This window comes from Rana temporaria, chromosome 5, assembly GCF_905171775.1.
Source record: "Rana temporaria chromosome 5, aRanTem1.1, whole genome shotgun sequence".
Taxonomy (NCBI): domain Eukaryota; kingdom Metazoa; phylum Chordata; class Amphibia; order Anura; family Ranidae; genus Rana; species Rana temporaria.
Window position 1 is genome coordinate 103,382,324 of NC_053493.1, and position 13,600 is coordinate 103,395,923.

At 39.7% G+C, this 13,600-nt stretch overlaps 1 protein-coding gene across 5 annotated transcripts in view; it reads right to left on the bottom strand.

Moving 5' to 3' along the window:
* The window catches only part of TBC1D5 (TBC1 domain family member 5), a 723,038-nt gene that overhangs the window by 377,467 nt on the left and 331,971 nt on the right, over positions 1 to 13,600 (bottom strand). For all 5 annotated transcript variants that reach the window (XM_040352961.1, XM_040352959.1, XM_040352957.1 and 2 more), the window contains one exon: positions 7,976 to 8,042. In XM_040352961.1, coding sequence (XP_040208895.1) covers positions 7,976 to 8,042 — 67 coding nt within the window. The remainder of the gene's footprint in view (positions 1 to 7,975; positions 8,043 to 13,600) is intronic.

Genomic DNA, 13,600 nt, shown 5'->3' on the forward strand with positions numbered 1-13,600 from the left:
AAAATCATATAAAAATTATACAGTTTGTACAGTGAGCCCTTGTGTGTCTACGCGTTTCGCCGTTAGGCTTCTTCAGGACACGATCAAGGTTCAAAAGAGATGACAAGAAAGGAGAACAAGTCTCACCGTCTTAGAATGGACTGAGCCTCATTTACAAAATACGGCAAATGGAAAAAATTACCACAATATGGAAGATTTCCCAATTTTTTTTTTAAAAAGTAGGCAGCACACAGGTGATTCTTTTCATTAATCCAATAGGGTGACGCTAAGCAGATATCCAGTGGTATACAAATTACCAAAATGTGAAAGAAACTTTCAACAGACTCCAAAAAGATAAGCAGCTGGTAGCTGGTTTCGCAATTAGGCCCCATTCACACCTGAGCATAGTGTTTTCAGGCAGAAAGTCGTGCAATTTTACAGCGATTTTGCTGCATTTTTGCGGCAATTTTTAAAGCGATGTTGATGTGTTTTTGCAGCGATTAGGTACAGGTCAAAAGGTCACCAATGTAAAAAGCAGAAATAAAAACAAATCTGCCTAAAAAAAAGTCCCAGAACTTGTTTGAGCTTCAGGCGTTTTGGAGCTTCTGGCTTCAGGTGTTTTGGAGTGGAGATGTGAACCATCTCCATAGAGAATAATAGATTTTTTTTCCCCTCCAGTGTTTTTTAGATTTAGGCTTAAAGCTACAAAACCCCCAGGTGTGAATGGGGTCCTAGAGTGAACTGAAGCTTAACAGGGGCAGCTATCCAGGATCTGATAGAGGAAAATATCTAGAACTTATAGACGCGGGCGGGATGTTTTAATGGCCCACGTAGCGTATAGTGCCCATAGAGTGGTAATATAAATCTCAAAACGAGTGGACACGCCCCTGGGAGACAGTGTCCTGCTGTACACAGCAGCGGGAGCCAATGGCTCTGCTATCAATCTATCCAATCAAAATCCGAGAACCGCAGGCAGAGAGACGGCACGTCTGGGACATTCCAGGGCTAAGTAAAATGAGTGACTGACAGAAGTGTTTTCACCTTAATTCATAGGATGCATTAAGGTGAAAAAAATGGGGGGTTTACAGTCCCTTTAAGGCACCCCATTTCAACAGCAAATTCTTTGGAATATTTTATTATTTTTATCAAGCTATCAAATATAGAGTGGAACAGTGAGAAGTAAATTAGAAAATGCACTGATCTCCAAGATCCCTGAACAGAGGAACTCATATTAAAATGATTCATTTTATTTTTACAAAGGTGATGAGGCAAGTCAGTAGGCAAAACTACACTGTGGCTGCAAGAATGATACATAGAGCCACAGTCACATAATCTGTCCAGAAATGCCCTCATTTTACTGTTCCTACTAGTCCCATCTGTCAGGATTTGCTGTTGGCTGCAGTGAATTCACTAGAGATTTCATGGAAAACTGCCAGATTAGGGGGGGGGGGGGGGTGTAAGGAATTTCTGAAAAAATATATGATGAAGAATATTAATGCAGCAATGGTATTATTAATAAGTCTTAGGACTAGTTCACAGTGCACCTGTAGTAACATGTGTTTACACATTTTCACATCCTCACGTGTTAAACAGCACAACTTTTTTGTTATGACACCAACATATTTTTGGCATATCTTTTTTTTTTCTTTAACCACTTAAGCCCCGGACCAAAATGCAGCTAAAGGCCCAGGCCAGGTTTTGCGATTCGGCACTGCGTCGCTTTAACTGACAATTGCGCGGTCGTGCAACATGGCTCCCAAACAAAATTGACGTCCTTTTTTTCCTACAAATAGAGCTTTCTTTTGGTGGTATTTGATCACCTCTGCGGTTTTTATTTTTTGCGCTATAAACAAAAATAGAGCGACAGTTTTGAAAAAAATGCAATATTTTTTACTTTTTTCTAAAATAAATATCCCCCAAAAATATATAAAAAAACATTTTTTTTCCCTCAGTTTAGGCTGATACGTATTCTTCTACCTATTTTTGGTATCGGTTGGTTTGCGCGAAATTTATAGCGTTTACAAAATAGGGGATAGTTTTATTGCATTTTTATTATTTTTATTTTTTTACGACTAATGGCGGCGATCAGCGATTTTTTTCGTGACTGCGACATTATGGCAGACACTTCGCACAATTTTTACACATTTTTGGGACCATTGTCATTTTCACAGCAAAAAGTGCTATAAAAATGCATTGCTTACTGTGAAAATGCCAATTGCAGTTTGGGAGTTAACCACTAGGGGGCGCTGAATGGGTTAAGTGTGACCTCATATGTGTTTCTAACTGTAGGGGGGCAGTTAGCTCCCCGTTCCAAAGCTCCAGTGACTGATCGCGGGACTCCGGCGGCCATCCGGTCCGCGGCCGCGGAGCTTTGGACCGGGTCGCGAGTTAGGCGGTCCTTAAGTGGTTAAGCAATAGTAATAATTTTAAGCCCAGCCGTGGTGTCGCAGGCGCGTGACCGTGGGACCCGATCGCCGCTGGAGTCCCGCAATCGGTCCCCGGAGCTGAAGAACGGGGAGAGCTGTGTGTAAACACATCTTCCAAGTTCTTTACAGTGGCGGCGTCATCGATCGTGCGATACCTCTTATAGGGGGACACAATCGATGATGTCACACCTACAGCCACACCCCCCTACAGTTGTAAACACACTTCAGGTCACACATAACCCCATCAGCGCCCCCTAGTGGTTAACTCCCAAACTGCAACTGTAATTTCCACAGTAAACAATGCATTTTAAATGCATTCTTTGCTGTGAAAATGACAATGGTCCCAAAAATGTGTCAAAACTGTCCGAAGTGTCTGCCATAATGTCGCAGTCACGAAAAAAAACGCTGATCGCCGCCATTAGTAGTAAAATTGTTTTTTTTATAAAAATGCCATAAAACTATCCCCTATTTTGTAAACGCTATAAATTTTGCGCAAACCAACCGATAAACGCTTATTGCGATTTTTTTACCAAAAATAGGTAGAGGAATACGTATCAGCCTAAACTGAGGAAAAACAATGTTTTTTTATATATTTTTGGGGGATATTTATTATAGCAAAAAGTAAAAAATATTGCATTTTTTTCAAAATTGTCGCTCTATTTTTATTTATAGCACAAAAAATAAAAACCGCAGAGGTGATCAAATACCATCAAAAGAAAGCTCTATTTGTGGGGAAAAAAGGACGCTAATTTTGTTTGGGAGCCACGTCGCACGACCGCGCAATTGTCAGTTAAAGCGGTTGTAAACCCATCGATGTAACACTTAAAAAAACTGTTAACATTCCCGGCATGCCGGGAATGCTAACTGCACATTGGTTGTGCTCTCAACCAAACTGTCAAACCATCCAATGGCTGGTGTCATAACTGATCACATGTGCAGCTTCATGGCAGTTGAAGATTGAACAAAGGCCAAGATGGCAGCTTCCTTGGCTGAAAAAGATAGGAGGGTTTACAACCGCTTTAAAGCGACACAGTCCGGATTTGCAAAAAGGGGCCTGGTCCTTTAGCTGCATTTTGGTCCGGGGCTTAAGTGGTTAAGGAGCAGAACACAGGGAACAATTTTGTAACCAAGCTATAAAATAAAAATTGCTACAAAGATAATGCGTCAAAAGTCCCAAAAAATTTTTTATGTGCGATAAACAAACGGTTTCTCCCCTGGGTAGATGTAGAGATTTAATCAGTATGACATAATTGGTGGATGGTTTTTATGGTGGCATACTTTGTCACACTTGGCTTCCATTCAATCCCCTGCCGTTCTATTCAGCCACCAGTTGCTAAGTGAAATTTCCAGCAATTCTGGTTATGGAGGAGCTTGTAAGTCCACTTGTAAGACTCTGCTTCTCATGTGACAGTGTTGGTGGTTGGAAAATGGCTACTCGGGGAGCCAGGGCTGTCACAAAAGGGTACTCAACCCTCTTTATAGCTGCAAGTCGGGATTTGTAACTTCTATTTGGATTGAACTTCTTCTTCTTGATGCCAAAATATAACATAGCCATTGGGGAGCTAGGAGACGGTAAGCATAAGCAGCTGTAGAGGTTGGCATTCAAAATAACCTGTTTGGTTACCATGCAGTATAGGTGCAGATTTCATGGTAATGTATTAACACATTCTATCAGTTGGCTCCAATAGGATTCATTAATGCATTGTGCAAAGTACATTTTATAGTTCACCAATGCTGTAGGGTGATTTGAACAAGCTACAGACAGATCCGTTCATTTTTGACGGTCATAGCTACCAGTTGTAAAAAAACATGCATCACACTGCAGTTATACAACGAAAAATCTTCCTCTGTAAATAAGCAATAAGAGGAGTTTGGAATTATCCACCTTGAAAAACACGGTTAGAAAAATAATATACAATGGCTTTTAAATGGAACATGTGTACAAGAGACACACTCAGACTTTTGTGTTGGAAGAAGTCTGCCTGAACATCAGTCTTTAGTTATGTCTGACCCCATCGACCAGTCCAGCTTTTTGGAATATCTTTTGTTAGGACTGTGCATGGGTCCTGAATACACAAGAACTATTATATCGCAGCATTACACATCAGTGATTTTTAAAGCTGATTTAGGGCATAGGTCAAAGTAATAAAATAGTATATATGGTACATACATCTTATCATTTATTAAATGTGGATTAGTTAAGAACATGACAGCAATGGCTTTTATTGAAGCCCAACAGCATCTCCTTATTGTGGCTGTAAACCCTTACACATATGCACTGAAGTGACTGGTCTCAGGTGATAAACTGAAATGAAACAAATTCTCCTAACATAAGTTGTTTATCCCCAGGCCTCTCTCCTCTAAAACCTCCTGAAGCACCCTTTTCACAGCATTTCTCAGGTTTAAAAGGCAGGCGGCATGAATCTGATGTCACACACTGCACAGCATAGAGCAGGGAGTGTAATCTGAGACCTGAGTGGAGGGAAAGGACACCCCCCTCCCAACAAACAAACACAGCTTCAAAGGGAAACGGGCACATTTGGGACAGTCATTCACCTGATGTAGGCTGGGGAAGGGGAGGAGGGGGCAGAGCAATCCTCTGGAATTCTGTAGTGTCGGCATAACCTGTCAAAAGTGGCTCATGCAGATAGCAGAGGGAAGAGACGAGAACCACACTAGGTGCTTTGGATTAAGGCATGTACACACTAGAGAAGGATATGTTTTGTTGTTTTTTCACTTCAGAAGTTTACAACCACTTTATGTGAAGGGAAACAAAGCCTGTACAGCATTATGAGAGACAATGGACTGTAAATTTGAAAACAGTTTTGTTTATCTGTGCACTTACTTTTGAAGGGGCATTGCTGGATTTGATAAATCTCTGATAAAAGGATGCTAAAGAGATGGTCACAGGCAACAAGCTCCAGACCTTCTGTTACTGTGGTTCTGTTAACACCCAAATGTTAACGTGTGTTGCATTAAGGCAGCCAGTACATTTTCTTAAATCGGTCACCAATGTATAGCAAAGTACCAAAAACGTGTTTGAAATCTTTGCAGATGCAATACAAATAAAAAATAAATCACATGTGCATAAGTATTCACAGCCTTTGCTCAATACTTTGTTGAAGCACCTTTGGCACCAATTACAGTCTCAAGTATTTTTGCGTATGATGCAACAAGCTTGGCACACCTATGTGTGGGCAGTTTCTCCCATTCCTCTTTGCAGGACCTCTAAAAGTCCATAAGGTTGAATGGGGAGCGTTGGTGCACAGATATTTTAAGATCTCTCCAGAGATGTTCAATCGGCTTCAAGTCTGGGCTCTGGCTGGGCCACTCAAGGACATTCACAGAGTTGTCCCGTAGCCACTCCTTTGTTATCTTGGCTGTGTGCTTAGGATAGTTGTCCTGTTGGAAGATAAACCTTCGCTCCAGGTTTTTATCAAGGATGTCTTTGAACAATGCTGCATTCATCTTTCCCTCGATCCCGACTAGTCTCACAGTTCCTCCTGCCGAAAATCATCCCCACAGCATGATGTTGCCACCACCATGCTTCACTGTAGGGATGTAGATAATTAAAAGTAATAATATCACAGAGTGGAACTGTGAATATGGAAACTAAGTACACAATGCCTTGTCGTGATATAATGGAATGTTAAAAGATAAGTTGGCAGATGATGGACTTTATAGGCATAACATATAATTAAGCACTCTGTGTGAGTTTGTCTGAAGGAATCGGAGGATAAATCTCTGTATTTCCGGCTGTGCTGCTGACCGCGTTCTCTGTTTGTTTTTTACCTCCTGTTTTCTAAAATAATACTCCATAATCTCCTAAAGAAGTGTCTTATGAATACACGCAACATGTCGAGCTGAGCTGTATATGACACACTGCCTTCCATATTTCCTATGCTAGTAGTAGCTGTAGGAAGTGACCGTTGTGTCTTTGTTCCCAAGTATAGCATACCTTATCTGGTGTGTAGGTGGTGTGTTATCTTTGTTTTGAGGCTTATTTATGAATAGCTAATGAAATTTGTTTTGTATGTTCTCTGTAATAAAATGTATATTTTTTATATACATCTGTCACTGTAAGGATGGTATTGGCAAGGTGATTAGCGGAGCCTGGTTTCCTCCAGATACTTGCCATTCAGTCCAAAGTGTTCAATCCTTGTTTTATCTGACCAGAGAATTGTGTTTCTCATTATCTGAGAGTCCTTAAGGTGCTTTTTGGCAAACTCCAGGTGGGCTGTCATGTGCATTTTACTGAGGAGTGGCTTTCCTCTGGCCACTATCACACAGGCTTGATTGGTTGAGTGCTGCAAAAATGTTCTTCTGGGAGGTGCTCCTCTCTCCACAGAGAAATGCTGGAGCTCTGTCAGATTGACCATCGGGTTCTTGGTCAGCTCCCTGACTAAGACCTTTCTCCCCCAATGCACAGTTTGGCCAGACGGACGCTTCATAAAGAGTCCTGGTGGTTTCAAACGTCTTCCATTTACGAATGATAAAAGCCACTGTGCTGCAGAGATTTTTCTGTACCCTTCCCCAGATTCGTGTCTCGATACAATCCTGTCTTGGAAGTATATAGACAATTCCTTGGACTGCATGGCTTGGTTTTGCACTGACATGTACTGTTAACTTTGGGTTCTTATATAGACAGGTGTGTGCCTTTCCAAATCATGTCCTGTCAACTGAACTTAACACATGTGGACTCCAATCAAGTTGTAGAAACATCTCAAGGATTATCAGTGGAAACAGGATGCACCTGAGCTTAATTTTGAGTGTCATGTCGAAGGCTGTGACTACTTCTGTACATGGGATGTTTTTTTTTTTTTTTATAAATTTCCAAAAATTTCAAACAAACTTCTGTCACGTTGTTATTATGGGGTATTGTTTGTAGAATTTTGAGGAACATAAATAATTTAATCTATTTTGGAATAAGGCTGTAACATAACAAAATGTGAAAAAAGTGAAGTGTTGTGAATACTTTCGGGATGCACTGTAAGTACACAGTAGAAAAAAGTTGAAATGCCAAGGCTGAATCTCTTTTTTTCTTAATATCTAAGAAAGTACTAAAGCCGATGTTTTAGCATGACAACCAGGCAACTAAAATTTCAAGAAGGAAAGATCAGCAGAGGCAGCTTCCATATTTCCTATTAGAGAGGTTACAAAGTATACTGAAGCCTCGTATACACGACCGAGGAACTCAACGAGCGAAACACAACGTTTTCCTCATCGATTTCCTGGTTAGGCTGTCGAGGAACTCGACAAGGCAAGTTTCTCCATTCCCGTCGAGGAAAAAGAAGACACTCTCTTTTTGGCTCGGCGGGATCCTCGACAGTTTCCTCATCGAAAAATGTACACACGACTGGTTTCCTCGGCAAAAAAAAAAATCCCAGCAAGTTTCTTGCTGGTTTTTGCCGAGAAACTCGGTCGTGTGTACGAGGCCTGAGACATAACAAAAAAAGTGTCAGAACATTCCTGATTAAAAGACATATTGAAGTGTCAGGGAGCAACATTCTGGCCTTTAAGACTCAACAATATACCTACAAATTATAACACATTTGAAGCTGAAGCGGTACCTGTATGATATAAAGATTTGTTCTGAATCGGAGGCTGGGTTACTTCTCTTGTCATCAACTGATGTTCCTATTAAAACAAAAAAGAAAACATTATAAATATATTTTTATTTACAAAGCAAAATAAAACTCGCTAAAGAATGTTTAAAATATGATAGGTCTATTTAAAAATGTTCTGCAATGTACCACCATGGTAAATATACACATTTGACTGACTTCCTAAAATTATTATGGAATTCTAACAATCTACTGTTCTTCTATTACTTACAACCAGGGCTGAGACAAGGGGTGGGCAGGAGGGGAGGCCACCCTTACTCTACATAAATTGGAGGCAACCAGTGGGCTGTCACAGCATTTCCCAACATGCCCACTCTCGACCTTATCTGTCCACAGCTGAAACAAAAAACATACCATGCATGCACAATTACCTTCTAGCTTCGAGAAAAAAAGTAGACTGTCCATACATGTGCAGCGCCCACTAAATGGCAACCATAGGCAGCTGGAGCAGGGCTGCAGAAAAAGGCTGCAGGGTGGTACATCCATTTAAAGTAATTGATTAGCCGCGAAGAAGGCGCATTTACGCATTCTTGCCCTGAGTGCTGGATTTACCTGTCCCAGTACTGCTTACATCCCTAAGCAGACTGGAGTGCAACCATTATGTAAGGCGGCTTTAAAAAACAATAAAAAAAGGAAAACAAGCCAAACATTTTATTTTGTGGCTGAAAACAATAACATATTTCATCACCAGATGAAACTTTTCATTCTGGGTTAGCTCTGGACATGTGGGAGGGGGCCACTGTGTTACTGCATGAACAGGTCTTTACATAGAAGGGATTTCCAGCAAATCCCACCTAAGGATGAAGTAGGTGAGTGCATAAAACAAACCCAAAAAAGTAGTCAAACTTCTGATGATGTAAAAAAAAGCAAAACAAGTAGACAGCACAATAAATAACAAAACAGTCCAAAAATATCACCCAAGACAGAGTAATGAATCTTGTCACATCTGTGTATTAATAGTTTTATAGAACACATAATTGTCTTAAAATGCTTATTTTATGTTATTTATCCTATACCTTATGGCATTTTAAAGTAGAATGTGTAAAAGACAAGGAATTATGGCTGGATTAATGCCCTGCAATACTGACACAATCAGATTTCCACATTATTTAATAGAAAACATTTCAGCCTATAACTAAAATGAGAGCTTGATTAAGTTTGACAACAAACTAGAGTAGGGATACAGCTGCAGGTTTGATTTTTCTGAAAACAAATGCATTCAATATGGAAAACGTGGAAGCCATAAAACAAATGGCAAATTGTCTCCTAATATTTGAAAATAGGCTTTTTATTGAAGGGATATGGGAATTTTATTGGAACGTGTGATAGGGTTGCTTGTAGATTTATGTTGGTGATTTATGTGAAGGATCATTAAGGGATGCTTCAACAAACTAATCCCATAGATACTGCAATGTTCTCATTACAAAACACAGTGTAATATAATTTATGTGTAATATATAAATAGGCAATACTGAAATCATGCAAAAGCTGTATAAATGATTTTAGTGTCTTTTGCTAAAATTGTTACAGAACAAGCACATCTATAGAACTCTCCCTAGATAATCTAGGAACATTGAACACCGAACTGTGATCAGCTTTACTTAATGTAGAAGGATCTATATTGAACAATTGTCCATTTACTCTGCTCTGTTTAAGACTAGGGATGAGCCGAACACCTCCCCGTTCGGTTCGCACCAGAACCTTCGAACGGACCGAACATTCGTGCGAACATTTAGAACCCCATTGACGTCTATGGGACTCGAATTCAAAAGTGCTAATTTTAAAGCCTAATATGCAAGTTATTGTCGTAAAACGTATTTGAGAACCCGGGTCTTGCCCCAGGGAACATGTATTAATGGAAAAAATGTTTTAAAAAGGGTAGTTTTTTTCAGGACTCCAGAAAAACGACAGTTTTTAAAACTTTTTTTCCATTGATGCATGTTCCCTCGGGCAAGACCCGGGTTCTCAAAGACGTTTTCACAGGCATACTATAGACACCCAGCAGGTACAATATTTAAAGGAATTTTTTTTTTTTTTATTTAAGCATCATTGAAATCACTGCTCCTGAATCTTTAGGTGCAAACTACAGAGGACACAGCCAGTACACACCAAGTAGCTTTAGGTGCAAACTACAGAGGACACAGGCAATAAACCACATAAGAATACAGCAGCTAGCATAATCACCTGCCTGCCAGTAAATTAGGAAGAACTGATCTAGCTAAACTATACAGTGTATAAATATATGTACAACACCTGGGATGTATATATATCCTCTACACACTGTAACATTAACTGACTAGCCTGCCTGCCTGCTCTATCTACCTGCAAAAAATTACACTCTCTGTCCTCTCTTAACCACAGCAACACACTACACAAGGCTGACCTGCAGGCAGCCTTTTATAGTGTGGGGAGTGTACTAAACCCCCTGAGCCATAATTGGCCAAAGCCACCCGTTTTTTGAAAGCTGTGATTGGCCAAGCATGCGGGTCATAGTGCGTGCTTGGCCAATCATCAGCAAGCGATGCCGCAGTGAATTATGGTCTGTGAAACGTAACTCGAATTTGGCGCGAACAACCCGTTTTGTTGGTATTTTGACGAACGATCGAACATACGATGTTCGACTCGAATACGAAGCTCATCCCTATTTAAGACCAAAAAAGATTTTGGCAGAATTAAAAGTGGGGCTCCTCTTTTCTTAACGTAAAACTTCTCTTTTAAAAACTCAGCCCATCCTCCCCAATCCCCACCTCAACCATCTTAGGGCTCTAATTCTTCTCCAGCAATGCCTTCCTATGTGCACTAACTCCTCATTGATTTGAAAGAAGCTTTAACTTTTGCAACTCTAATATCCAAGAAGAAGGGGAGGTAAGGAAAAAATATTGGAAGAGCATTTTTAGGCATGATGATGTGCAAACACTCGAGCCTGCTGCTTTTAAAATATGTAGGAAAACACATGGGTGGGGGGTTTTAGGTTAGATTAGGTTGGAGAATAACAAGGATGAGCAAAGTTGTCCTTTAAATCATAGGTTGGTAACACATCATTATTTGCCCTATCTGCACTATATGTGCTATAACTGTTGGCTTCATAAGTATTCTCTCCCTGAAGATGCAAGTCTTACAGGGTAAGTTACTACAAGCTTTACACAATCGATTCCTGACATTTGTGCCCATTCATGCTGGCAAAATTTTTCTTACTCTATGAATTTGAACAGAGATTGTTGGTGAACAACAATTCTCAATCTTACCACTGATCATTTATTGAGGTATGAGCTTTGACTATGTCATTCTAAGACATATATGTTCTAAATTTCAAACTATTTTGGCATCGTATTTATTTTGAGATAATGCTCAAGTGGGCTTCATTTAAAGTGCATCTAAACCCAAAACCAAAAAAGGAATACACTGAAGCCTACTAGACCTAAGAAATGGAGACTTCATTGGCTTTAGTCTTTTTCAGACTTGTTTCCTTTATTTTCACAAGGGAGCAAAATGAATTTCATTGTGAAAGTAACTGTGCATACTGAAGACATCTAGTCTGGAGAATCAGATTCTTTGGCTAGCCATAGATGGCTTGAATTTAGGCCCAGTTTACATCTGAGCAAGGTTGCAGTGTCGCTTTTTTTGCACAATTTTTGAGCAGCAACATTCATTTTAAATGGACCTCCCTCCACTCCAAAAACCCAACAAAGAAGCTTGTGTACCAAATTTGGCACCAAGCCAGGTGCTTTTGGCAGATCCTTAGTGTGCTAGCCATATACGCCTTGACTTATGATGTAGTTGGTCCCCAGCTGGTAGTTGCCCCTCACTAGAGGGGTCATCAGTAGGATGAAGGAGGTCCTGATTCCCCTATATAGACCATTAACACTATTTTCTGCCATCACTTTTCTATGTTTCTAAAGCAAAAAATAGCCACTCAACTTTCACCAGAAACTTGTTGTATATTTTGATGGTATGTTTTAACATTTTTGTTAGTGTAGTAGTTGCTACAGCACGCGCCTACTCCGCCATTTCCAGGAATAAAATGTAAATGTGTAAAATGGGAATATTATATGTGTACTATATTAGGGTAGGATGGGGTGCCGCAGCTGCTGAATACAATAGCCAGTAGTGGAGCTTCCACTATCTGGGAGGAATCGATTGACTTTCATTCATTGTAAGACAAACAATTTTTACATGTAAAACTCTAAAAAATGTCAGCACCATCGGCCTTTTCCTCCTTCTACAAATGAGGCTGGTGATGTGATTTTATTTTTTAACATAAATATTTTTAGATTACTGCAAATTATATGAATTTGCTTAAATATTGCTTTAGTAACCTGCTGTACTAATATTTTGGTATCTCTTTATACTTTAAGAAGGTGTACAAGGTAGTGCTAATTACAGGCCAAGTTAATTATAGAACTGTAGTGCAAAAAATAAATTAATGATAATTATTGAATGACTAGCGTGAGCTAATAACTGGTTGGAGAAAGCAAACTTTTTTTTTTTTATTATTCTAAATTAGAGAGCAGCAAAAAATATACAAAGAAAAAATTATAAAAAGATCTAATACCTTACATAATCAAGTAGAGACACTTAATGCTTTAGTACATTAGACACATTATGTGTGTCCTTATAGCCCGTAGAACTAAAGAGGTTCTTGTTCTTTGTAGACTGGAAACTATTTTTCAAATTACTTTTATTCAAATAAGTGTAGTATAGTCTTTTGTTTGCTTTCATTTGTTAGATATACTATTGCAAAAAAAAATCATTATAATCCTGTTTAAAATTCAGTGAACTCCTAACTTCTTGAGCACTATGCATGTGATGCACCAAAATCTCAAGCAATGTTATGGCCCTGCTCCTATGCTTTGGGGAAGAGGACAGGGGGAGCAGCTTGAGGCGACAATGCTGCTCATTCATAGATAAGTGTTAATGAGCATTTTCATCCTAGGAAGAGGAATGTGTTACTGGCATGATCATTAGGTAAAAAATAGGTAAAATGCAAACGAATGCAGGCAATAGGAAACTGACCCAGTCACCACATGTAAAGCCCCATACACACTATCAGTTTTCCTGCAGGCTTTTCTCTTCAGGTTTACCAAAACCACGTAGTGCAAGGGCCTGCCTGATTGCATACAAATTGAAACTCTTGAGGTTTGACCTCATATTAGATGGTTTTGGTAAACCTGAAGACAAAAACCTGCAGGAAAACTGATAGTGGGGCTTAAGGCTTTAGATGTGCTTTTATCGAACAAAATGTTTCATGCATTGTCGTAACTATTTACTGGTTGTTAAAGCTGAACTATAGGCAGTTATACGTTAAATACATACAAGGGAGCTGTTTTACTTGCAAAAGAGTTCTAAGATTTATAAGACCATGCCTGGCAGGGGAGGATTCCGGAATTTTCCCTGCTGTAGTTCAGCAAAACTTACCAGTTTCCTCCCCTCCTTGTGACTGGACAGTAAAAAGAGAAGCAGCAAAATATTGAGCTCATCTCTTTGTCACCCTGCTCTGTCCTCCTATCAATAGGCTCCTTGCAGCTCAACTGACTGTTACTTGTCCTGCTTCCCCTCCCCAGTCTGTGTACA